The following is a 26,311-nucleotide window of genomic DNA, read 5'->3' on the forward strand; positions in this document are numbered from 1 at the left end:
TTGGACCCAGGTTCCTCACAGAAGCCTTTCAGCTGTACACCCCCAAGAGGCAACTAAGATCGACTAACATCTGTCTCCTCCCTGTACCGCGTACAAGAACTGCCACCTGGGGAGACAGGCGTTTTCTGGTGGCCACTCCAAAACTTTGGAATCTCTTGCCACTGGCTATTAAAACTGCCCCGAACCTGATGAGCTTTCGCAGGCTCTTAAAAACATGGTTGTTCAACCAGTAAGTTAACTGCTGATTTCTAGTAGCTCCACAAGCGCCGAGACACCCCAGGGTATTTGTTGCGCTATAAAAATTTCGAAAATAAAATAAATAAATAAATAAATCCAAGCAAATACATTTCTGAATTGCTTTTCACACCTTCTCTGCAGCAGGTGTATTAACCCTCTGCACTACTTTATGATAAGTCAAAACTGCCACTAGACAAAAATCCATCTCTCTCCAGCAGGAACATTATTCACCAGAGTTATCTTACCATTATTATTGTTGACTGAAAGCTGCTTAACACACACCCCAACCCTAAAACCGGTCTTTCCTCATTAGGTTTCCTGAACTCCTGTATTTAAAGGAGCTCTCGCGTGCGATAATGAACAAAAAGGAGGCCTGGTAAAAAGCATTTGCCAACTGATTAAACAAAATAATCCAGTTTGACTTGCTTATTTCACACTGCCCAGGACTGGTCTCCTAAAAGGCTTCATTCTTAAATTATAAGAGGCAGCAGCCCCATTGTCTTTGGTGCATGTCCTGGGCCTCCTGCAGCATAGCCTGTCACGTACAAAGGAGGCGTTTTCACTCCCGTGGAAGGAGGAGTTTTCACACCAGTCGAATGAGGAGTTTTCACACCTGCCGTATGAGGAGTTTTCATACATGCCACATGTTGTCGGCAAAATGTCCTTTTATTATTCCATTTGGGTCTGGAAGTTGCCAATGCGCTCCCAGAGATAGTCTGGGAACACAAAGTGGCAAGAGTGCATGCTCGTGCGCAGTCTAAAGGGAACATAGGCTAGCACTCCCTAATGGCATAATAATACCTCCAGTGGTTTGGTCTTTGGGATGCCACTGACTGAGATCCATTTACTTCAGCAGTCCGAACTATGCTCTCCCAAGGGCATGCACTCCATTACCTTCAGCCACACCTCCGAACTCCCATGGACGCACCACCACTGTGTTCACTACACCTTCAAATCCAACATCCCCCGCAGACGCCCGCATCAGCTCCAACACAGTAATTGGAACAATATCCCCAACGCCCAACTCGCCACCTCCCTCAGCTGCTCCGCTCCCACCACTACTGACGATGACCCCACCACCGACGCCCGCACCCTATACAACTGTTTACCGACTGCGCCAACACCATTGGCCCCCTCAAGAAAGCCTCCAATCCCCACACCAAAAAAGCCAGCTGGTTCTCCACCGAACTCCGGGACTACAGACGCACGTACAGACGACTTGAAAAATTGTGGAGGAACTCCAAAAACCCATCAGACCTCAACAACTTCAAAACAGCTACCACTGCCCACCACAAGCTCATCAGACTTTCCAGTAAGGAAGCACCGCTGGACAGAATCTCCACCAAAGCCCATAACAGCAAGGAACTGTTAGGCATCATCAAAGTGTTTGCCCAACCCAACAGCGAGTCCACAAACATCACCCCCTCCCAGGACATATGTGACAGACTAAGCACTTTCTTCCACCACAAAATCAAGACCATTTATGTCAACTTCAACAAGCCTCACGAGGAATCTCCTCCCACCGCTCCCAACAGAACGCAAATGACACTCAACACCTGGACCGCCTTCAGCATCGTAGACACTCTGAGGCTAATGAAGGCCACTCACACCGGGGCCCCACAGACCCTTGCCCCCACTACATCTACCGGAAAGCCGCAGACCTCACCGCCCCCAAACTTCAACGTATCATCAACTGCGCCTTCAAGACCGCCTCCTTCACCGACGACTGGAAACACGCAGAGATCAACCCTCTCTTGAAAAAACCTTCAGCGAACCCCACCGACCTCAAAAATTTCAGACCAATCTCCCTACTCCCTTATCTGGCCAAAGGCATGGAAAAAGCTGTCAACCGCCAACTCACTGCATTCGTCGAAGAAAAAAACATCCTCAACCCATCCCAATCAGGCTTCAGGAAGAACCCCAGCACAGAAAGCACACTCCTTGTAGCAACAGACATCCGCGCCCTTCTCGACAAAGGACAGACTATGGCCCTCATACTCCTTGACCTCTCCGCTGCCTTCGACACTGTCTCTCACCGCACCCTAGCCTGCAGGCTCCACCACACTGTTATCCGGAGCAAGGCCCTTAACTGGATACTCTCCGGTAGAACGCAACGAGTCAGACTCAAGCCATTCCGCTCAGAACCAAGACCAACCACCTGCGGAGACCCACAAGGATCCCCCATCAGCCCGACCCTGTTCAACATCTACATGGCCTGCTCGATTCCACGGACTCAGCATCACATCCTACGCAGACGACACCCAACTTATCCTCTCTCTATCCAACGATCCCAACATCACCAAACGCAACTTTCAAGACGGAATGGAAGCCGTCGCCAGATGGGTGAAGAGCAGCTGCCTTCATCTCAACACCGATAAAACAGAGATACTCATCATGGGGCCACATCCCGACACCTGGAACCACACCTGGTAGCCCCCTGCCCTCAGGGACCTCCCCCACACCCACGGACCAGGCACACAACCTAGGGATCATCCTGGACTCCGTACTCCGAAAGCACCACCAGGTCAACTCCATCACCGCCTCCTGCTACCACACCCTCTGCCTACTCCACAGTACCTTCAAGTGGATCTCCCCGGACACAGGAAAAAGGTCACACAGGCTCTCATTAGTAGCAGACTAGACTACGGCAACGCACTCTACACCAGGATCAAGAAGAATCTCACACGCAAACTCCAGAACGCCGCCACCAGACTAGTCCTCAACCTACCACACTTATGCCACATTAGCCAACATTTATGGACCTTGCACTGTCTTCCCGTCGAGGATCACCTTTAAGCTTCTCACCCACGCACACAAGGCCCTCCACAACACAAGGCCTCCCACCCTGAACCACTGCCTCGTTTTCCACGCTCCCTAGCGCTGTGTCCTCTCGGCACAACTCTCCCTCGCAACTATCACTCGAATCAAAAAAAGCAGAACAGGAGGGCGCTCCTTCTCCCTTTTCACAGCCAAGGCATGAAACTCCCTCCCTCCCTCCCTCTACACCTCGGACAAACCGCATTGCTACCAAAAATTCCTAAAGGAACTCGAGACCTGGTTCTTCGTTGGAACTCCGTGACCCAGCAGGTTCGGCGGAACCACCGCTACCCTCCCTCCCTCAGCGCCTTGAGACCCGTTCCGAGGGAGTAGCCCACGCTATACAAACCTATGATTGATTGATTGCAACAACCAGAAACAAATAGGAGTGCCTCCAAACCTTGCATCGGGTATGAAGCACTATGTACATTATGAAGTCTAACCATCCAGAAAGAGGTTTGGACCTTCAAAGTTGTAATTAAATAGAGAGAGAGAGGATGGGATGGAGTGGTGCGCACACCAGTACAATACAACTAACACCAACTGGTGTGATGCCCACTTTAGATTTACGACGGCTGGAATGCCAGAAACCGGTCCTCGGAAGCTTGTTTCCGGTCCAGGGAAGACATGGCTTGGCAGTTCGGGCTGGACTGTTCCCATGAGGCACAGCGTCAGACTGATTTGCATATAGCCATGTCTGAACTGGTGTAGCAGAGTGGGCTAAGGAACGGTGATGGATTAAACCCAGATCTTTTGACTGGGTGTGAGTGTTTGATTGATTCAGATGCTCCGTCCATCACCACCCCCTTTTGTACCGCACATTAGATTTAGGCTAAAGTATAGCTATCTCATTATGAAAGTGGTTAAGACCATGATATATGTGACTGCCGGTAGTGGCAACGCAAGAGGCACTAAAGCCCCAATATCAGTTATTGAAATTGATCCTCGGTCATCGTACTATGTTTGGCAAAATCCCATTAACAGCCTGTAAGTGTGACTGGTGTCCCTGTGAGCAGGAGTAAAGCCCTAGTATAGACTGTAATTAATGTTAAAACCTAAATAACGCTGCCTATTAGCTAAAACCCCAATAAATGATTTATGAGCAGTCTTAATGTCAGGCAAGCTCTAAACATCCATCTTGAAAAAAAAATGACTGTGTTTTCATGAAAGAAAAGGAAAGTTCCAATGTATTTAAAGGATAATTTGTTTGTTCTTGGAAAGGCCCTCTTCTGAGCAATGAACTAACACGGAGATCCAAATATTGCAACAAAGGGCAGTCTGCAACCACTAATTCCTTATTTCTGTTTTAATAGAAGGATTCAAGGTGCACCACAGTGTTAGAGGCTGTTCTCTGCTTCTATACAGTATTTGTAATTTCAGCCCAAACTAACATTAGCCTTTATTTTAGTGGATTTGGTTGTCTTTTACTTTATACATATGTTGTGTTTTATGTTGTAGGTGTGGTCCTTTGATTGACCTTTGCAGAGGTCCCCATGTGAGACACACTGGAAAAATCAAAGCTTTCAAAATTTATAAGGTAATAATATTGATTCTGATATAAATGGCAGATGTTCAGATTTGCTTCAACATTAAATTAGGCTCTTTTTGTTAAAAGGCAGTGCAAAGCTCAAAAGGTATGGTTCCTTGTACCAGCTTCCAGTCTGTCAATTAAGCAAGGAAATGGTGGAGTTGTGTGTTTTTTAATGTTTTGAGTTTCCGTTTAAGCATTTTCTAAATCTAAAGAGGAGAATTGTTGTTTTTGAAAGCTTCTTTAAAGTATGTGGTCAAACAATGAATGTACATCTCTATAATAGGATTATATATGCAATTGACCCAATAATTAAAATGCAAATTACTTCAAATGTGTCCAACCATTTTCCAAATGGTTTTTATGGTGCTCAAAGTTGAAAGACTCCAAGCTTCACACAAGGCCTGCATCCCTTCCACGGGGTCACAGGAGTACCAGTACTGGAGGAACTATTGACTCCTTTCAGCATCCTTAGTATCATCAAGGATTGGGCAGATGGGTTAACACATCTTCGACTGTCGCCAGAGAGTTGCCCATAAAGTATTTTTATTACATGCTGCAATTTGTGCAATTACGTTTTGTCAGCATCAGTTAATTGATGTGATAATTGTCTATAAATAGTTGTCATAACCATTCCTCAGTATAATGTGATGCGGCGTGAAGAGATACACCTGTCTGCCTGTACATTGTTTTTACTGGTCTGCTTTTTAAAATGTAAATGTTAGTTCATTGATGGTTAAGGATTTATGATTAATGTTGTGTTGGCATTTCATGCATAGGGGACCGTTTTTATAAACCTATGGCATAGCTGAGTAACAGCATGGACTGAATTTGAATTTAAAAGCTGTGTCTGTAATATGTTTTTAATATTAGAATTCTTCTACATACTGGGAGGGAAAGGCTGATATGGAGACTCTTCAGAGAATCTATGGAATATCCTTTCCCGATACAAAGATGATGAAGGAATGGGAAAAATTTCAAGAAGAAGCAAGAAACCGGGATCACCGGAAAATTGGAAGGGTAAGTATATTCAGTGCTGAAATAACATGTTGTTGTCTTGAGAGACCAGAGTTAATATTTAGAATGTTAATCAAAGCTAAATATTCACTGCTGCAAACAGTGCCTTCTGGGAATGTAAATGGTAAAACAAATAATAATTTTCTACAGGTTGGTACCTAGTTGGTTAAAGTAATAAATGTAGCACTGCACACACTTAGACGAAACTGGTACATATGTGTTTTGCATGCTAATGTGCAGAGTCAGAAGGCTAGTATTCCGCAAATACTAAATGAAACATTGCACATGAAAACAAGCATTGGTATAGCCAATAGGTCTCGCCTTTGGGGCCTTATAAGTGTTTAGTTATCAGCACAATATCCTTGGTGCAACAACAACTGTTGCATGGCTAAACACTTATAAGGTCCCAAAGACGAGACCTATTGGCTATGCCAATGCTTGTTAATGATACAATGAACACTGTCATGTTATATGTCTAAAATCTAGTTAAAGGTTGCTAAAAAAGGCCAGTAACATGCCCAGTACACTCAGTCATGCAAGACAGAATATTTCAGCGGCACCCACCGCACCACGCAGATGGAAACATGAATTGACAGATATCTGGATCATCCAAATCAAAATATCTCACATCGACCAATGAGCCAATTAGATATTTTCTTTTCATTCTTTGCTTCACCCAAAACACCAACTCCATCAAACCACTGCTTAATCTACCACCAGCATACTTTTAGACACAAATGTACACATTTATATCATGAATCACAGGCACCAATGACCCACTTCAGAACTGTTAACCTCATAACTTTAATGCAAAGATCAGGAAAATGAGTCTAGCTCACCCCTGGAAACTCTGGAATAAATATATTAAGAACAACATAAGAGCGAGATCACAGCGCTATCAGGCCGCCATTTATGAACACCAAGTAATCTATTCCTACATATTATCTAGGCGTCCAAATAATCAGCACTTGAAGAAAAAAAAATTGTACCAAAGTCACATTTCACATCTCATTTACTATGCAATTTACCCTGTCAGCATACTCATGAGTGTCACAATTCAAGCAAATGTGCACACCTGCTTACAACAATAAAAAGAACTTCCTACTGCCTTCCACAAAAAAACGAAACTCATGAACGCAGCACATTATGTCTGCTTTCTCAAACAGTGCCAAGAGAAACGACCTCTGTTCAAATCAGTACCCTGGGCAGGACTCTTAAGACTTCTCTAGACCGCACTCTAAGCTGACCGGCATTGAAGACTTTTACTGGGAACAAGGTGATGTTATTTCTAACTCGCTGCTGGTCTCCTTTGCCTCCTCTGGCTGATTAATAAGGATTCTACATTTTTTATTTTCCATCCAGGATTGTTTACTAGGCTTTTTGCTATAGGAAGGACACTCCCTTGAGGGACGCTGATTTACATCAAACACCAGCTGTGGCTTCAGCCAGGTACACCACCTGTGTTAACAAACAGCATACTATTATGAGCAGTACTTAACACATACACCTAGCTTATGTCGGATATCCACGCTTTCGCTGGACTCTCAATACCACTCGACTCTATATCACACACCGTCATTATAGAAAGGCCTGTACATGGTCATTATCAGACAACACGTTCTAGAGAACCCTTGGCCCCAACAGGCACAACAATGCAACAATATATTTGGCAAAATTCAGCCAAACACACATCACTGACAGGCACTATAGACAGACACCCTAGACCCCCCCAGCACCTTGAGACCCTAGCGGGTGAGTAGTCCCGCTTTATAAGTGGAGAAGTGTGGCTCAGAGGTTAGAGGCGGCAGACCTGGAGCTTGAGTTCGGCCCGGGACCAGGGTTCAATTCCTCGCCTCGGCGGGTCTTGGGCTCAAAAATTCCATGGACTCGTTAATTCTCGCTCCGGTGCCTTCTCGACTCACGGGTTCATACTCTGCGACTCTGGGCAATAGCTTGCTCAATCTCCACAACGGCCCCTCGCGGTGGGATGCCTGGCTTTCACCTTGTGGATACCCTGCCAGGGTATCTCACAGGGGAATACCAGGACGGGTTCCCTAAGCAAGCGCTGAGATGCCCCAGGGTAAGTCGTGCGCTATATAAGTTTCATTCATTTAATTTCATTCATAAGTCGCTCATTGATTAATTGACTGAAGTGATGCATTGAGATCTTTGGCCAAGCAGTGGACAACTGGCCACACAATGCAGAAAAGTTAGTGTCTTCAGCTCAACTACCCGTACACACAAACTTCTACAAACATCTCCCAACATTGAAAGCAATTTACATTCAAAGTAGTCTACACAAACCACTTCAGTATTAAACATTGAGCATACCCTGTACTCATCACATGTAAACACCAGCAAACGTCGGGAACAATCGATTGATGGCCTTTTCAGATCCATGTCAGAGTGCCCCAGTTCCAGCATCAGCTGTGAAGCCTTTGGAATTATGTATAGCGCTATACAAAGGCGGATAACACAACAGTTTAAAAGACTCTTGATACCAGCTAGCACAAGAGCCATCACTATTTCACCGGGCCTTTGAATTAATCGTGAACGCACTAAGCAACAACAAAAAAGCTTCAGTGAAGCCAATAGGTCTCTCCTTTGGGATCTACTTCCTTTGCCAATGGGTAATAGCAATGCAGGACAGCATCTCCAATGCCGTGCAGCATGGCTAAGGATTTATAAAAAATAAAGCCTTGGGTGCAGCCGCTTGCATCGCTTTGTAGACTTGCACATGCCTACAAAATGATGTGGGTTTTTTCCCACTTTTATTTACTGTTGTATTGGTAAATAAAAGAAAAAAACCCTGCAAAATCGTTTTTTAAATCAGGTGGGTGGATGAGGAAACAAAACCGAGGGCAAAAGCAACATAGAGGGCACAGGTGGGGGAAGCAACATGGGGTGCTGGGATCGGGGACGGATGCAACACAGGGGTGCAGGTGGAGGGGCAAATAAAGAGGGCATGGGTAGGGGACTGAGAAAAGCAAACATTTTAGAGAGAACAATGTGGAGCACCGGGGGTGAAAAGCAAACATGCGAGAGAGAGCACCGTTGGGCTAGGAGAGGAGATGCACACATGCAAGAAAGAAACGTGGGGTGTGGGAGGGCAAAAGCACACGAGAGCGAACACATCAAGGAGGAGGTGCAAGAGAAGCACACCTATGGCAATGAGCAACATGGAATACAGAGCTGGGAATAGAAGCACACTAGCGAGACAGCACTTGCTTTCATGGACGTTTGGTGTCGGGCTGAGAAGGAAAAGTACTCTGTCTCTTCCTTACTGCCCAGATAAGGCACAGACAATGTCCTATTCTTTTCTGTGCTGGCAGCTGCCCCCTTCTCTTCCTATTATTCCCTCTCTTTCTGTCTTGCTCCTCACTTACTGAAAACCGTGACTTGAAGAAACGGTTCACAAGCTCTCTTTCCTTCTTTCAGTTAGTTGCTTCCCTGTGAAATGGATCCAAAAAAGACAAGCGTGCGCGCTCCTCGCGCTGGCAGCAGGGTGAGAGGAGGAGGCCTGCACCTGTTTCCCTTGCGGGAGCATGCAGCAACCATATGATTTCAGGGCTCGCTCCTGCAAGAGAATCGTCAGATGTGCATGCTTTGCCATTGGAAGCAATGCAACGCGTGCACGTTTTTGCCCGCTACGCTGTGCCCATGGCTAAAGGTCTTTTTCCTATGCAGCGCATGCGCGGAGTAGGCGAGACCTAAAAAGTGGCTCTTTTGTAGAAGTGTCCAGTGGTGTTGATACCTCATTGACTAGGGCAATCTGGCATGGACAATTGATAGAAACAACAAATGACGACCCTTTCCTACTGCTGGGTGTCAGGGAAGTGGATAGAGGAGCTCTTGGTGGAGACAATTTATTTCCATTTTCTCAATACAGAATTCACACTGCTACCCAAATTACAAAAGTCTTTGTGTCTCATATTTTTTCCGGCATGATCCTTATATTATTTTTACTGTGTCATTTTATGGCACTGTCCTTACATTACCTTTAACAGTGTAATGTTATCAGAAAAACATTCTCATGAATTTAAAAGTCTCCTCCTGCCATTTCACTGTTATTAGAAAACGTTTCATACCTGAGATTACCTCAGGAGTGGGTAAAATCTATAAATACCGTTTCTGAAGTGCATCTACAACAAAAAAGAAAATGCATCATACTGGATCATGAAGCATTTACCGTTATCATACGAAAAAATACATCCTTAAAATAAGCAGAGTTATTTGAATCACTCACTAACACTTCCAAAATCATCTCTACTCTAAAATGCGTTTGTAGGATTCTGGGCTCATTATTCTGGACAAGGATCAGGTTCTCTACCAAACATGTAACCGGTTTGAAAGGTGAATATGTGCTGACAGAGCTTTTTGAATATCAGACTGCTCACAATTAGAAAGACAGTTCCGCATATGAATAGGGCTTTCACACATTTATTGGATCTCAAACTTGAGCTGGACTCCCTAAAGACATTCACTCGCCTATGTTTACCAAGAGTACTTTTTTAAGCATATCATCCAGTAAATAATTATTGCCACATCCAGATTTTGCCATCTTTTAATACTGCCCACATCTGGCCAATTTTTAATTTGAAGCTATTGCAATCGACAAACCATTGGTACATGGTCAGATTAGTCCCGTGAATGTAAATCTAATTCCTAATGGATAATATACATCAAAGTTGGCAAACGAGTACACAGCAACATGTAGATTCATCTGTTTTACACCCACTGGATTTTGGTGGATCCCTAAACCCCACAACCCTACTTAACTTGTTCTAGGCATTGAACACGCAAAATCTTCCAAACATCCTAATTGGGCCATTTGGCATTTCCTTGACTTTGGCTTCTTAAGATTTGTACTCACTGGAAGCATTGTAAGTAACATATACTGTAACCATTTTTTGGAATCATTTCTGTATGCTTGAGATCAGCACTGCATCATGTTCAAATAACTGCTCATTATAGGAGAGTCATATGCCCATGAATAAGGTGCAACTACAAAATAAACAAATTTAACAGAAAGGTTACCAGTATGCACTGACGCTTTTAAAGAATAAAGACTTTATACTCTTCCTCTTTTAAGCCATTGGGTTTCTATGTACATTTTGCATCCATTAAATTAATTGTGGTCATAACCACACAATGTCCTTTGGTTCCATATAAAATGCAGCTACAGATCCATACAGAATACACATCTACGATTTTGCTTTAACATATGCTCCACCAGTGCATCCTTCTTAAAACCATTCTCTTTCTGTCTATCTCTGAAGGGGAGTTGGGCGTTTTAGCTGGTCTGATCACTTTGCTTATTTTTTTTTTTTTTAAACTAATCGAGAGTAACCCTTGAAACGAACAAAGGAAACTGGGTTGAAATAACCCGGAAAAAATAATTGTCCCTCTTGTGCTGATTCAATCAATCTTGTGGAACACCCCTATTTTTCTTCTATTATCACATTCATGCATACATACTCAAAATACATAAAACCTATTTTTTATAAAAAATGTCTCCTCCTTTATTAACATTTTTTTCCTTTTATATTCATGTAACACTGAATCACAGTAAATGATTTTTATATACTGAGCCACAAACTCAGTGTCAATATTCCAAATAAATATTTCTCCCTTTTCTTAATAATTGAAATGACTGATTCGATACTTGCCTTCAGCATCATGCCACTTTTCCAATATACTGTTTTTTTTTTTAAACAAGTTTTGTTGTTTAACATTTAGATACATACATCATGCTGTATAAGACATAGACCCTTCCACACTAAGGCGCTGATTCAATTAAAAGTTTCACCATCCAGTGGTCAAAAACTTTCCAGATATTGAACCATAATGAGTACAATGTGAAGAGTTCTCCACTTTCTGTGGTAGGGGTAGTGTGAGGCAGCGGCAACAGTGGGGCGACCTTCTACGGTTAGGTGTATGCTCAGTGGGCAGGAGTCTAGTGATTGGATGATATAGAGGTGAATGTAGGTCAATGGCGTAGGAGTTGCTACATGTCAATGAAGTTCCCCTTATCCTGTCGAATTTCTCCATCTTATTATTTATCTGGTATATGATATGTTCATATGTTGCTGGGTCATGCATAGTTTGGTGCCATGAGTGTAAAGTTGAGGGGAAGTGGGAATCTTTAAAGCCTGAGGAGATATAGTTCGGCTACTGCCAGCTCTGTGTTGAACCATCATTTGTATAGGTGGGTGACCTCTGGGTAGGGGCGTCCTGGAGAAGTGCTGTATGACCGTCCATTGACAGGACCATTGTTTACGAATCCCTAAGTTGGTACATATTGCCCGCCAGAAATCTTTTCAATACGTGGCTTTGGTGGGACATTCCAACAAAAAATACACAATGTTGCTGCCAGGGTTGGAGCACCTGCAGCACACTGCAACCATCATTATTCCCATGTCTTGTAAGCGTTTCAGGGACCTATGCCACCTTTGTAAGAATCCTTTAAAAACTTAGTTTCAGGTGTGACAACCTCAGTGTCTTATCGAGTCCAGCCAAACATTCTTCCTGGTCCTAAAAGGTATTTCCTAGGTGTAGTCTTGAAGACCACCATTCTTTCACTTGTTGATAGACCAAGATTGAGTGCACATATTTAGTGAATATGTTGTAGATCCCTGCTACCACCCTCTTGAAAGTGACCCGCATTCGCAAATAATGAAGCAAGGTGGAGTCGGGTAGGGTCACTAATATGTTTGAAAGTAATGCCGTCAGGCAATGATGTAGTATCCAAAAGTCCCAGAAGCTTGTCTGTTCCATTTGATACTCAACCTTTGCCTTCGCAATCGTTTTCAGTCTGCCTGCTGTGAGCTTATTGTCTAAGACTCAGATTCTTTTGTCGCTCAGTCCTGTTCAGTTAGGTACTATCCCTCCAATGCGGACTGAGCCATTTCCATAGATTGAAGCTCCTTTGTGAATGGTGCAACTTTCCCATAGTAATGAATGCTCCACGTGGGAGAGACATACTCCTCCCCATTCCGTGGCCATATGTAGTTTGGGTAGTTTCAGACATTGTTTCCTCCTTGTTCATATGTAGTTTTTAGGTCTCGCTGGCGTTGCAGCGCGAAGCGCTGCCGTCAACGAGACTTATAGTCGCCGTGTTTGCCTCCAAGGGAGACAGACCTGGAGACCGACCTGTGCACGAGCCGATCCTAGTATGGGCACGAGCCGATTCAGGTCTGTGAACGCGCTTCACAGTGGAACAGCTTGTGCGCGTTAATTAATGCGCAGCACGTCAGGCGCCGCAAGTAACAATTATCGCAGCATGAGGCCCCACTTATCACAGCATGTCAACAGGCGCCCCAGGCTGCTGAAGCACTCAACTATAATTAATGCACAGTTGAGTGCTCCAGCAGCGTGGGGCGCCTCTCGGCATGCTGTGATAATTATTACTTTGGGGCCTCATGCTGTGATAATTAGGGTGAGAGTATTCTGTTTAATTCAGAGACTCTGTCCCTCACCACCCCTTGTTGTAAATAGTGATAATTAGGGCGGCATGCTCTATTTGCAGCACTGAGCATTTTCAAAGAAGGTGAATCAGCGACATTCATTGGAGACACGACCTATTTGAAGACGCTTGTTACTTGAGAATCTCTTTATTCTCTCCGTCCTAGATAGGTGCTCTCGCTCACGGGTTATTCTCGTATTATGTAGAGTTTTTTTTCTTAACCCTCCTTTAGTGGAGGCGCTTATACTGTCGTCATTACGGCCTGTGAAGTCACGTGCTGCGCTCCTTCAGTTCCTGGATCTTGGATTCTCGTGGCTTCTCGAGCCCCGAGACCGGTGTCCGGACGCGTCCGACCCCGTGGTACAGATGCTGCCGCTTCAGAGCCTGCTCTGGGCCGGGCGCCGGTTGTCCTGTGGTGTGAGGGTAAGAGCTCTAAGCGCCTTGTAAGCGAGAGAGCGCGCTATGGCGCTATAATGGGTGTTATTGGGGAAAGAACCTTGTGTATGCGACGCTTAAACTTTTTGTTACAATTGAGCTGGCAGTTGAACAGGGAAGTGCCCGTGCAAGATGCGCCTGGTACATTACAGCTGGGGCTGCAGTGTCACCGTCTCTAAATCATGTGTAAGATTTGAAATAGAGTTGGTTAAGGGAGTCAGCATAATAACAGGGAAAGTCGAGCCCAGCGTCTGGCGCGGCTGTAAGAGCCCGAGCACAAGCCGAGCCTGGTATTTCTTTGCTGTGTGAATAGTGCAACAAACAGCACGTAACATATGATAATATTATAATAAGTCTCTGCAAAATAGAGAAAAAACGCATTTCTATAACATGCAGCAGCTTTGACTTTAGTAAGTCACTTTTCAGGCTTATTGAGAGAATGAAGAAAAGGGGGAGGTGAAACAAAATATTTTCATAAGACCACACAGTTTGGAGGCCAAGTTTTCTAGTTTCACTTTGTAAAAATCATGCACTACATGGGTGTCTTATTTGTCTCCTTTTTGCCAGGATGTTAAACCTTTGTTTTCAACTAAGTGCACAAGGTTAGCGCGAGAGTACCATACAGAAGCCACACGCAAGCTCGGCTCATTTTGGGCTCGAGCTTCCAAGAGGACTTCGAGCTGGCGCAGAGTCAGACATCTGGCTCGATCCTGGTTCGAGCTTTAAGTGCCTCACCTCTCTCTAGTCTCGGCTTCCGCCAGGAGCATTATCTGTGACGGGATTTTTGAGCTCCTGCGTACAATGTTGAAGCAAAACCACAAGTCCCACAATGCAGCCTGTTCTTGAGTGCTGACTGAAATATCCACTACTGGCTAACAATGTAACAAATGGCTGGCGGCCATATGGCAGCTATGTGGGATACAGGAGGGGGAGAGATGCGTTAGGGCTTTAAACATTATCAGGTGTACCGGGTCGATTACACAGCTGCCTTTTGGCCATTTAAAAGAAAAAAGTTTGCATTCTGGAACTTGTCATTGGCTTGTGTCCTTGTCCACTGTAAACTGTGGCTGTTCATTGGCCAAAATGCTTAGTAGTCCCTCCTTAATACCGCCTTGTCTAATGTTGTAACCTCCCGTGGCAACACCCCCTGTTTCATATGTTGTCACTCTTTAGGCATTATTTACAGCTTCCTAGCACTATTTTCTCAAATACCGTTGTCCTGCCTGCTGTTACACACTCTCCTAACACTTTGTAAAAAATGTTATAGCACAGGCTCCAAACATATTTGCAATGCAAAAGGTCTCGCATTTGCGAGAGTTTAAGCTATTGGCAGTGTAAATGACCATGCCTTTTATTTATCTGTTTTAAAAACAACACATAAATAAAAGGCATTGTCATCTACAATGCCAATAGCTCAAACTCGTAAATGCGAGACCTGTTGTATTGCAAATGCTTGTTTGTGAGTGTAGTGAAGTTGTGTATGGTCTGTGTCGGGAGATGAAGAATACTATGTAAAAGACAAAATTCAGGTGGGGTATAACGTTCATTTTGCGGGTTTGCACTCTGGCCTACATCGAAAAGCTGAGGGAGATCTGTCGAGTGATATCTGACTTTCTGGAGGCTAACAATGGGTTCAGGTTATCTTCCATCATATTATTGAGTCTAGGAGTGACGTTTATTCCCACATTTTTAAGGTAAATACGCTTCCTAGTGAAAGATGGGCTGATATTGCTGCTACGGTCATGTATCTTGTTAAATGAAGGGAATTGCATATATCTCAATTGATTCTCTATCCCGAAAACTGGGCAAAGTGAAATTGATTTGGATAAAGAAGGAATGGGACAGTCCAATATAATGTTTAAGAGATTGGTCAAAAGTGGTATCCAGAGAACAGTAAAGATTGATACATTAATACCAGAGCCTGTATTATAGGGCGCACTACTCTTGTCTGGGCCGCAGTGCACCTTTAACAGGGTGCACCGGGCACAGAGTGGGTCAGGTAACCCTTTCCCAATGAATATGCTGCCCTCAGCGCGGTTTATGAATCTTGCACTTGCCCTGCGGGCAGCACATTATTGAAACGCAGACCGGCTGTTTGAAGTCCTAATTCTGACTTTTACTGTATAGACTGCAAGTGGCTTGCTTATGAAGGTGGGGGGCTCCCCCGGTAGGTGGGTGCAGTGAGTCATTACACCTGCCTGCATGGGGATGTCTGGGTGTTCCCTCCACCTCCCTTCCAGGGGTTACCTGGCAGCTGACATATTCACCTGACTGTAATGTTACTTTAACCTTTAGTATTTTTCAGTGAACTTCTAAATTTTTTTTTTTTTTTTAACTGTAAAGCAATATTTTATTACCATATGTAAAGCCAATCCTCCCACCCCTGCCGTGCTAACTAATGTCCGCAGAGACTGGCCTGCGCAAAACTCCACAGGTAGCCTGCACACGTCCTTTGTGCACAGGAGGGGGTTGGCTGCTGCCAACCCACCTGGAGACGGCCAACCTCCCGCAAGCAGCCAATTTCACGCTGTATATGGACTTTCATCTTTGCAGCCACCTGGAGGTAGCAAACCCTACGCGGCGCACTGCCTTTGCTCGTGCATGGCTAGGGGTTAAGCGCAGGGCCTGTGTTGCAGCCGCGTGGCTTCCCTCAAAAGGCCCTGGGTACCCCATTCACCAGTGCTGCATATTTCTTTAAAGGGAGGGGGCACATGGTTCCCTCCCCGAGCCTCATTAGGCCTTGGGGACCCCATCACCCAGACAGACCTTATTTATTTTAAAGGGGAGGAGGCTACTTGCCTCTCCTCCCAGAACCTCATCACGCCTTGGGGAGCCCAGAAAAGGGGGGCCAGGAGAGCAGACTTTGTGTTTTCTTCAGTTTGGCGGGAGATTCAAAAAATGCTCCCTCCAGATGGGAGCAAACACGTTTCCCTGCTGGTGTGGGTAGGGAATCTTCTGTATCCCAGTGGTGGGGCCCCTATGAGGACCTAATAAAAGAGCCAGTCCCAGAGGATGGGATCCCCGGGGACATTAAAGGATCAGTGAAGGGTATATACATGGTGCCCACTGGCACGGGCAATATTTACAAGGGATTATTTACACCTGACAGGGCCACATGTACCACTGTCAGCATCAGCACTTGGTAAAGAAATAGTACAATAGATAACTTGGTAAAAGTAAGATAGGCCATAAAACGTACAACCAGTAAACACTGGTAATCACTGTACTTTGCAACAGTCTGTGACATGAAATCCATCATGCACAGTATCCCACAAGTCTAACTACATTAGACCCTAACCACCTTAAACATTACACTAGTGCCATGATTCACACTTGGAAGTATAATCTCCCTAACACAAACCTAAACGGGTAAATGTTTTGCGACTTATATAGCGCACGTATCACCCGAAGGCATCAAGGCGCTTGCCTTGGGAACCCGTCCTGGCTTTTCCCTGTGAGATAACCCCTACTGGGCATCCCCAAGGTGAAAGCCAGGCATCCCGCAGCGGGTAGGCCGCAGTAGTGGAGATTAAGCAAGCTATTGCCCAGAGTTGCAGCGTGGGACCCCATGATTAGAATAGGCACCGAGGCGAGAATTATCGAGTCCGTGGACATTTTTGGGCTCAGGACCCTGCCGCGTCGGGAATTGAACCCTGGTCCCGGGCCAGACCTCTGCATCAGGGTCTGCCGCTCTAATCAGTGAGCCACACTCCTCCACTCAGTGAGCCACACTCCTCCACTGCAACTGTAAAAGAACCTCCTATGCATAAACAATATCTAGAGGTATCAAAACAGGGTTCGCAAAACATACTATACACCATACATTTCCTAGCACCCAAAAAGAAATAGCACATAAATCACATTAGCACACAAAATCACATTAGGGCCTGGCGCCCCATAAAAGTAACCATCCCCCTGGCCATCTAAACAGGGGGCTCAAATGCCCTATGTCCATAGAGTCAGGGCTGCTGCCTAGGCAGCGAAAGTCAAGGTTGCGCCACTGCGCCAAAACCTAAACGTTGCAGCTGCCCACTACTTGCTGGGCAGCTGAGAACAATAATTGGGGCCTAAACGCTGCAGTTGGCGCTAAGTGCTGCGCAGCTGTGGAAGGCCAAGGGAGGGGCGAAGGAGTGCGTTCCACTCCTGAGTCCAAAAGTACATGTCCCCTGAAAGGAATGCCTAAACGGTGCAGCTGCGCACTACTTGCTGGGCAGCTGTAAATCAGCAAAACTGCCGCATGGGCTCTCACTAGCCCTGACAACGAACTGCTCCACATGTGGGACCCATCTGCCTCTGAAAATAAGCATGTCCCCCAAGGAACTGCGGGGGGGGAGGATAAAAAGGGGCCCTGGCACAACTGCGCCCTCTGGGCCCTGCTGGGGCTCTTTAAAATACCATTGCCCCTGTTGGAACCACGCACAGGTTCTAAGACAACTTCTGGGGGCATGGGAGCTATCTGGCTCTGAGAACGCGGTGCCCCCACGGAGCACACCTGCTCCTAAAATCATTATGCCCCCCCACCCCCATTGCTGAGCAGCCCCACTATCAAGCGGGGCTGCTCGGAGAGAAGAAATCCTACGTGGTGCCTTCTCTGGCACGCACACTGGGGAGGCAGGATGGAGCGGCCCACTGTCAAGCGAGGCCGCTCAGTACTGCGCGAGACTCACTTGGCGCTCTACCCCACCCTCCGGGCAGCTCTACTCACCAGCTGCTTCTCCAGGGGCGGCGGGGGCATGCACCACGCTACACCCGGTCCCTCCATCTCGGGACCGGGACTTGGGAGGCGGAGCCCTCATGGCTCCGGACTGACTCCTCTGCCGGGGCTCCCTACAGTGCATGGGAGACCCGCAAAACTTGTGCTGCTTTCTGCTGGCGGCCCCGGGGCTCTCCCTGACTCACGGGAGCCCGGGCCGCGGGAGGCCATTACTCAGCCGGCTTCTCCTCTTCTCCGTGCGGCTGGCGCGGGACTTCCTCTCAAAACCAGAAGTCCCGCCTGCCGTCAGGCACTACGGTGCCTGACTTCCGGCTTTGCCGTGGCGATCTCTTTTAAGGGCACAACGAGGGGTAGGCTCCCTCAATCAAGAAAACAAAGTTAGTAGCGGGGTGGGTACCTGCTCTGAATAAATATAGGAATCGGGGCAAAGTCGCAGGGTGGGCACCCACTCAATTGAAGCATCATAAACACGGGAATAATGCAGGGTAGGCACCTGCTTGTAAATATCAAAATAAGCGGGGTGGGCACCCGTGCTGCCTTTATAAATGCAGCTATGGGGAGCTAGGTGCCCCGAAAACTAAGCCAGCACTCACAAGGTGCTAGGGCGGCCCCCAAAAGTCTCTCTGGGGTCCTGAAGGTGATGAAACAAAGTCGAAGAGTCCCACTAAGTCTTCAGGGCATCCAGGGGCTGGGCAGGGTCCAGGGAGGCTAGCCTTCCCCTGGGCCCCAGCAGCAGCACGCCCCTGGTAGTTCCGAGTTGGAAACAAGACAATTTTTCATAGGGTCACAGCCCCTTTTTATACAGACATTTCCTTTGTCTCCAAAGGTATAGGCAAGGGGCGTACCAGATGCAACTGGTTCTGGAGCACTTTGTTTTGCTCAGCCCCTCTCCCTATTCACAGGCCAGGGACATCAGACACACCACAGGGGATGGAGCCAGCATTGTGGATGGAAGGCCCAGCCCTATTCAGGTCCCAGGTGCAACTCCTCCCTCCCATCAACATGCAGATCTCTCCATTCACCACTGGGCAGACCCATCCTGACTCCTGGAGCCAGGCACACCAGCCAGCTCCAGCGAATCACAAGCCAGATAGTAAATTCACATTCACTGCACAGACATGCCAACTTCTAAAAGTGGCACTTCTACACTAGACACATTAAATCTGCGCACATCATCACGCAGCATTTAATCTCACAAGTTTGCACATACCAAACTCGCCCCTGCACTCCCCACACATCAGGAACTACCATGGACACACTTATTCCCCATGCATTCCTATGGGAGGGCAGGCCAATCTCACCACACGCACTCAGAGAGTGCACGCACTTTACACTGGGCCACAGTGCTAAAGTGCACAGAGACCAGAAATCACTATAATTATGTAATATTAAAAGGCAAAAAGTTCAGGGGTGAACTTGCCAAAAGGGCCAAGTCCAACATGTATGTATGTATGTATGTATATATATGTATGTATGTATATATGAAAACAGCGGGTGCTTTGACCCGATCTCCTACACTGGAAGGCACGTTACTGGGGTTGGGGCCCTCACAGCGCACTAGAACCGTGGCGGCACGTTTCGCGGACCTGGCCCTGTTGCTGGCGAAGCGTGCCATCACGATGAGGTGGAAGTCACCCAGACCTCCCAACCCGGAATTGTGGAGGGCAGAGGTGGTGCGGTGGGGTAAGGCAGAGGGAGTTGCACTGCAGAGGGAGGAATACAGAGGCCTGAGGAAAACGCCAATTTCACTGGACTGGTATACCATATTAGGTATGTTTGAAACTGGGGGAGACGTGGAAGACGAGGGTACAGGTGCCTCTTCGAATGCACGATAAATGTGTCCTTGGCCGGACTGACATGCACTGCCACTAACCGAGCTGCGCTACGGGGAGGTGCGAGGGGTCCCCAATCCCAACTCACAATCTCTGCACTAGTCTCGTTCCACCTATGTGTACAGTCGAATGGAACCATATGTTGTAATTCCGTAATTGCCCCAGTCTAATGATTGCTCAATCATATGTTTTTGTGTGAGTGTCGGGTGGGGTTGTTGAGGGTGGAGGGAGGGATAGTTTTGACCGGGGTTTGTATGAACTGTGACGGTTCCTGTCACCAACAAAATGTAAAATCGAGACAACTATGCAATTATATGTTCTAAGCAACATTATGTATGTATTACCCTGTTTCCCTCCGGGACTGGAAATTTCTGTGACTGCTTTACCTACTATGCTAATAAACAGATTTCCCCCCAAAAAAAAAAAAATGTATGTATATATGAAAAACACTGAAATTCACCAGTTACAGTTTACTGAGCTAGCTATAACTTGCGCCCCAGCCATGCACTGCTTATGACCTCTCACATTACATTACTCATGACATGTTCAATTACATCATTGATGACATCTCAAGTGATTCCTCGTTTGCAAGGGACCATGCACTCAGGCAAATGAGGGAACGCCCAAATGTTAACGTCCGCTACATATGCGCCATCACAATTTGTATTGCAGAAGGCGGCCACAGAAGCGTCTGGGACCCCATTCTGTAATACCAAAATGTCACAGGAATGCAAAAAAGCAGATGCTCGGCCTGCTGCACCCTGGGAGTTATTAAGGCCACCTCTTCCACATTGCAGGTTTTACAGTGTAGCACCTTATGTAATGCCTTCTTTGCAGACTTGAACTTAAGGTCAAACCTTTTAAGGTTCTTTGTGGCCTTGGGAAAGAGAAACATACTAACAAAAAGGTTGATATATATAACAATTCAATGTAGTTTAATAAGACCATTCTACTAACCTCAATTACCTCACTATGAGTAGTGAAATTCAAACTTTTTCGAGCAGTGGGCCCCAAAATACATCTTGCCTGGGGTCTCAACAATTCTTAATATGACACTGGCCCTAAATACCCTTTAATTAGTAAGGAATGGAACAATATGACTGCCTCTGGGATATCTTTCACTGTGTTCACTGGAAGTAGGCTCAATTCATTACACAAAGGAAAAACAATTATTTTTACACTTATCACCAATTCTAATAATAGTTAAAGCAAGTGGATTGTGGTCACTGTAAGCTTGATGTGCTAATTCCTTTTAGTCAACCAGTTTGTGCAAACTGAACACTGTGAACAGGTATGCAATTTGCCCCTGCAGCCTTTGTTCAAAAGTCACATTGTAGTTTGTCGATTCACAGGATGTTGCCAAACCGCCTGCCATATGAATATTTTAAAAAATCGCTCTTTTCAACCTCCTGCACTTGACTACGAACACTTAGGGCCCCACTTAGGGCGGTGTCTGTCAGACACCGCCACTATATTGAACCCTTTTCCGCCCAGTCGACATGTCGACCAGGCAGAAAAGCGGCGTACGGTCTTTCCATCCGCCGCAGACCCCCCAGGCATTGTGATATGGCGGGAGGTCTTTTCTGCAGGGATGGCGGCCCAGCGGGGGCAATCCGCCCGCCATCCTAATGGGACCCATAGTTGGAGAACTACAACAGACCGCATACTTCAATCTCGATCCCTTCTCTTGCATTCCCTAAGACCTTTTTTATTAACACAACTTTTTTTCTCTTAAAAGGATAGGTGCTGACATTTAAGAAAGTTTTTGATTGAGGAAGACAAGAGAGGTAAACTGCTGTTGTCCCCTGGGTGCGCGGCACATGAAGCCTCTATTCGTTTAACAAAGGGAAAGTTGCCTCTCAGGGATAGCTCCCACTCCATACCGGTCTTTCGGGGAAAGATACCACTCCAACTCAGTTGTTGGCAACAAACCGTTGATTCATATCATTGTGACTCAAACTTATAAAGGGCCTTCCCTTTCATACTCACTCCTAATTGAGTTCATTAATGAGTCTCAGAACCCCTTGTGCTAGTCAGTAAAACCTTTCCGACTCAGAAAAGGGATTTTGTACATCGCAGCCATGGAGAATTAAAAATATGCTCAAAACTGTGATCATTTGTTGCACTGCTTTCATGCATATAGGACACCCTTGGTCAACTAGCCACAAATGACTACTCTGTTCATGTGTAACCAAGGTTGACCTCTACTAGGGAAAGCTGTGGCACTAACGTATCTAAATGTGATTCTTTGAGATTAAGAAAACGTTTTACAGAAAATTGCAACTTTTTGGGGGTTCATTTGTGCTACAGCATTGCTAGTGAACCCCTGTGACAGCGGCGAGATCTGATTGGTAGTTGACTAGCTCTGGTTAGCATTCTTAACTGTTGCATACATTTATTCTTCAAGGAATCCTAGTTCCTAAACTGCTGGTCTGTGAAATTGAAAACCAGCCAAATAAACATCATCCTCTTTGAGTTTATCTTTGAGCCAGAAGGCAGCAGGAAAAGGCATTGACCATCACATCAGACTTGGAGACACAGTTCCTCAATGTAATGAACATTTTACAGCATCATATGCTTTAATGATCAGTCTACTGTGCCCAAAAAGGTGAATGGTTTGCAGATTATTGACTGACTTGAGTGATAATAGATTGCTACAAGACGACATTGTTCCATTTGACACACCTCATGAACTTGGCTGAGGACATAAAAATATGAAACAGTTGCATTCCATTCTAATATTGTATCGCTAACCAATCCAATATGGCTTGTCTGAATGAGCCATGGAGACTCTGAAGTTTGCACCGCTTGGCTTGTGTTTTACCAATCAACTGGGTGACCAGGTTACTGGAGGTCGTAACCATTTAAATGATTTACACCGGGCAAGTGATTGAAATCCGGGAAAAATCTTGTAATGGTGCCTGTGCCACATTTAAGAATCTCACTGAAGTCGTAATGCTGTAAATGGTTATTTAGCACAGATAATTATCCATTAAATATTTCGAGTATGTGATACTTAAAAATATTTTATATAATTTTGAAATTTTTCCATCTATTATTGTTAAATAGTCTATTTTCATGCTGCACTAGGCAAACTGTAATTTAGATGACTTCCATAATTTGTTTCAGCAGAAACTAATGTGTGATGACACCATCGCTCTAGAAGGGGATATTTGGGACTGTAGTATGAAGACCCTTAGAATGGAGTTTTTGTCTTTCTAGGTTTATGATCTGCTGATCGCTTATTCATTTTTACTGAAGACTCTTCTAAAGGAATATGTAAAAATGTTTGTCCTCATTGGTAATGTGGGGTTGTTTGTATTTCTGTGAGCCGTTTAAATTGTGCGATTTCCACTACTGGGATTTCTTCTCAGTCATTATTGTGTATCATTTTCTGGTCCATTCCTGAAGATGTGTGACGCCCGTAGTCTTAATAGAATGTTGAGCATTGTTAGTTTTCAGGAAGAACATGTTGTAATATTATAAAGTATGGGACACTATCTTAATTATTGAACTCATTTTTACTTTCATTTGGGACACATACAGCTGTAGTGCTTTACAGTTTCCTTACATATCTTGTAGTATGGTGGAATGTCCTTGTCATAGCGGTTCGAGTTAGAATGTTCAGTGTTGCTGACTATGTGGTATATCTTTGTGTTGGATGTACCCACCGGCTTTTTGTGTGAGTGTAATTTTATGTCTACTATGCAGTGTTGTGTCTCCTTGTCAGTAAATCTCGTTTCTTGCTTGTGAGCTAAGCACCTATTCTTTTCTTGGATTGTGTAGGAGCAGGAGCTATTCTTTTTCCATGACCTCAGCCCAGGGAGCTGCTTCTTTCTTCCCAGAGGTGCCTTTCTCTATAATACACTGATTGATTTTATAAAGGTAAGTTGTATTGAATATACATAGTTGGCTTGACAGCTAGGGTAAATTTGTGAAAAAATATGATCTGTTTACTAGTATATTGAAACTTTGCATTGATTAGCTGTTTTTATACATTTTATAATTTTAGGCTTCAAGTTAGTTATAACAAACTCACAATTGAGTGCAGTAGCCTAGGCATTGCTCAGCAAAAATGGAGGCTGCCGTTGATAGGTAGGAAACAATAATTGTACGTTAGTCACAGGAAAAAGGTGACCATGCAAGCAGTCATTCGTGACCAGTCCTTACTCAAGTCTTGAAGTATATAAATAAGAAGCATCTTTTCAATCCCTGTAAGAAAAACCACAATTAAAAAATAAAGTCCATCATCTACATTCAGAAATTTACCCAACTGTTATGTTTGAGGCATATGAGCTGCAGATACTACACTGTGCATTAGATCGCCACCTGGTGTTGGGCTCGGATGATAGCATGTTGTCGTCCTCTTGGGAGGAGTCTTTTGTAGTCACGAGATAGGTGACTCCTCCCTTGGACGATAGTGCGCATGGGTATCGGCTCCATCCTTAGATTGTTTTTTCCCACCACAGGGTTCGGATGAAAGTTTTCCGCTCCGGCTAGAAAAAGACTTGTCAAGCACTTTGAAGCGCAAAAAACTTCTCAAAACTCATCAAACTAACTTCGATACCGACTAACATCATTTTGATTCCATCAGCTCGATTCCGGTCGTCGAAACTGGCCGTTGAGCCTATCCACGCCGTGAGGCCTACACCTCAAGGGAAAGGACGCCATTTAAGAAATGCCCCGGGTGTGGAGCAAAGTTTCCACGCAGTGACCACCACAAGCTCTGCAACTTGTGCTTATCGCCAGAACACGACGAATCCAGCTGTACAGTCTGCACGTCCTTTCGATCCATGAAAACTATCAGAGATCGGAGGTCCGTCGACACGACATGCAGAGATCAGCTCCGAAACCAATGGATATCTTCGACGAGGAGGTTCCGCTCGTTCCCGAAGAAGATTCAGATGATCTCCAGATCATATCAGAGGCATACGACTCAGATGACTTCATACCATCGGGTCAGCGCGTGAGTACTACTGCCCCTGCACCACACACAGCACCCAGATCGAAGGCAAAGGTCAACACTCCGCCTCAGGGGCCCAGACACGACCGAAAAACCACTTCCACAGCCCCGCCATCGAGCCTGGCTCCGAAGAAGATAACTAAGCCTTCCAGTACCTCAGTACCAAGTAAGCCGCATGTGCCGATCCCACCAGCTCCCTCGGCACCAAAACCAAAACAAGTCTCGGCTCCGAAACCGTCGACTTCTAAAGACAAGGGTACGAAGCCAGCGTCCGACGCCTCGAAGCCGACGTGACCAGCTTCCATTCCGAAGACATCGTCTTCAGTACCGAATCCAAAAAGGCCTGATTCCGATGCGCCCAAGCCCTCGAAACACCGAAAACAACACCCTTGGTGCCGAAAACCACGCCACAGGACATTGTAACACCTCCTAAGGCTAAAGACAGACGGCTACCTCGTCCGGCACCAAAAAAAATCGGCGCCGACAAAGGTTCCTCAAACAGAAGAACTTTTCCAGCCAGATCCTCTGCAAAAGAAGATCTACATCGACCCTAAGACAGGTCAGGTGTTTACCATACCACATTAGAAGAGGAAGGCAGATGAACCATCCACTCCTGTGGTTGCTGCCAAGAAGGACGACTCTGCCACATCCCCTATATACCCTTCTTCACCTACACTTCCTTCTCCTTCATCTCCTGCTCCTCTTAACAATTCCCCAATGATTTCTCCTTCACATTCTCCTCTTTTATCACCACACTCGCCTCAAAATGATGATGAGTATAGTTTAGGAGGAGGGATAGACCCAGATGAGGCTTTCCCTTACCCTACAGGGGACACAGTCTGGGAGTACCCAAACCCACAGTATATACCAGACATTCCTGACCCACAGTCATACCCATCAAAGCCTTCTCCCCCAGAGGGTTACATTGGATTTGGGCGCCTATTAAACAGAGCTGCCATTTAGCACGGGGTCACCATGCACTCTGACGAGGCAGAGGAAGATTTCCTATTAGATACATTCTCCCTATGATTAAAGGGGTCATCAAACACGCTCCAGAAATTTTTAAAGACCCTGTACGTACTAGGATTTTAAACTCTAGAATTGAGAAAAAATATAGGCCTGCACCTGCAGATCCAGCCTACATTAAAGGGCAACTACCATTGGATTCCCTAGTCGTCTCCAATGCTAGGAAAAGGGCAAACTCACAAACTTCAGCTGAGGCACCTCCACCTGATAAAGAATCCAATGTCATAGATGCCTCAGGTAAAAGAATAGCCGCACAAGCTACCGACATACGGCGTAT

General features: G+C 45.6%; 1 protein-coding gene across 2 annotated transcripts in view; it reads left to right on the forward strand.

Annotated features, from left to right (window-relative positions):
* Window positions 1-26,311, forward strand: part of LOC147733803 (threonine--tRNA ligase 1, cytoplasmic-like) — a 242,167-nt gene that overhangs the window by 60,619 nt on the left and 155,237 nt on the right. For both annotated transcript variants that reach the window (XM_086958398.1, XM_086958397.1), the window contains 3 exons: window positions 4,513-4,591; window positions 5,456-5,602; window positions 23,832-23,930. In XM_086958398.1, the coding sequence (XP_086814524.1) occupies window positions 4,513-4,591; window positions 5,456-5,602; window positions 23,832-23,930 (325 nt within the window). The remainder of the gene's footprint in view (window positions 1-4,512; window positions 4,592-5,455; window positions 5,603-23,831; window positions 23,931-26,311) is intronic.

The sequence above is a fragment of the Lissotriton vulgaris genome, chromosome 2_1 (genome assembly GCF_964263255.1).
Source record: "Lissotriton vulgaris chromosome 2_1, aLisVul1.2, whole genome shotgun sequence".
NCBI lineage: Eukaryota > Metazoa > Chordata > Amphibia > Caudata > Salamandridae > Lissotriton > Lissotriton vulgaris.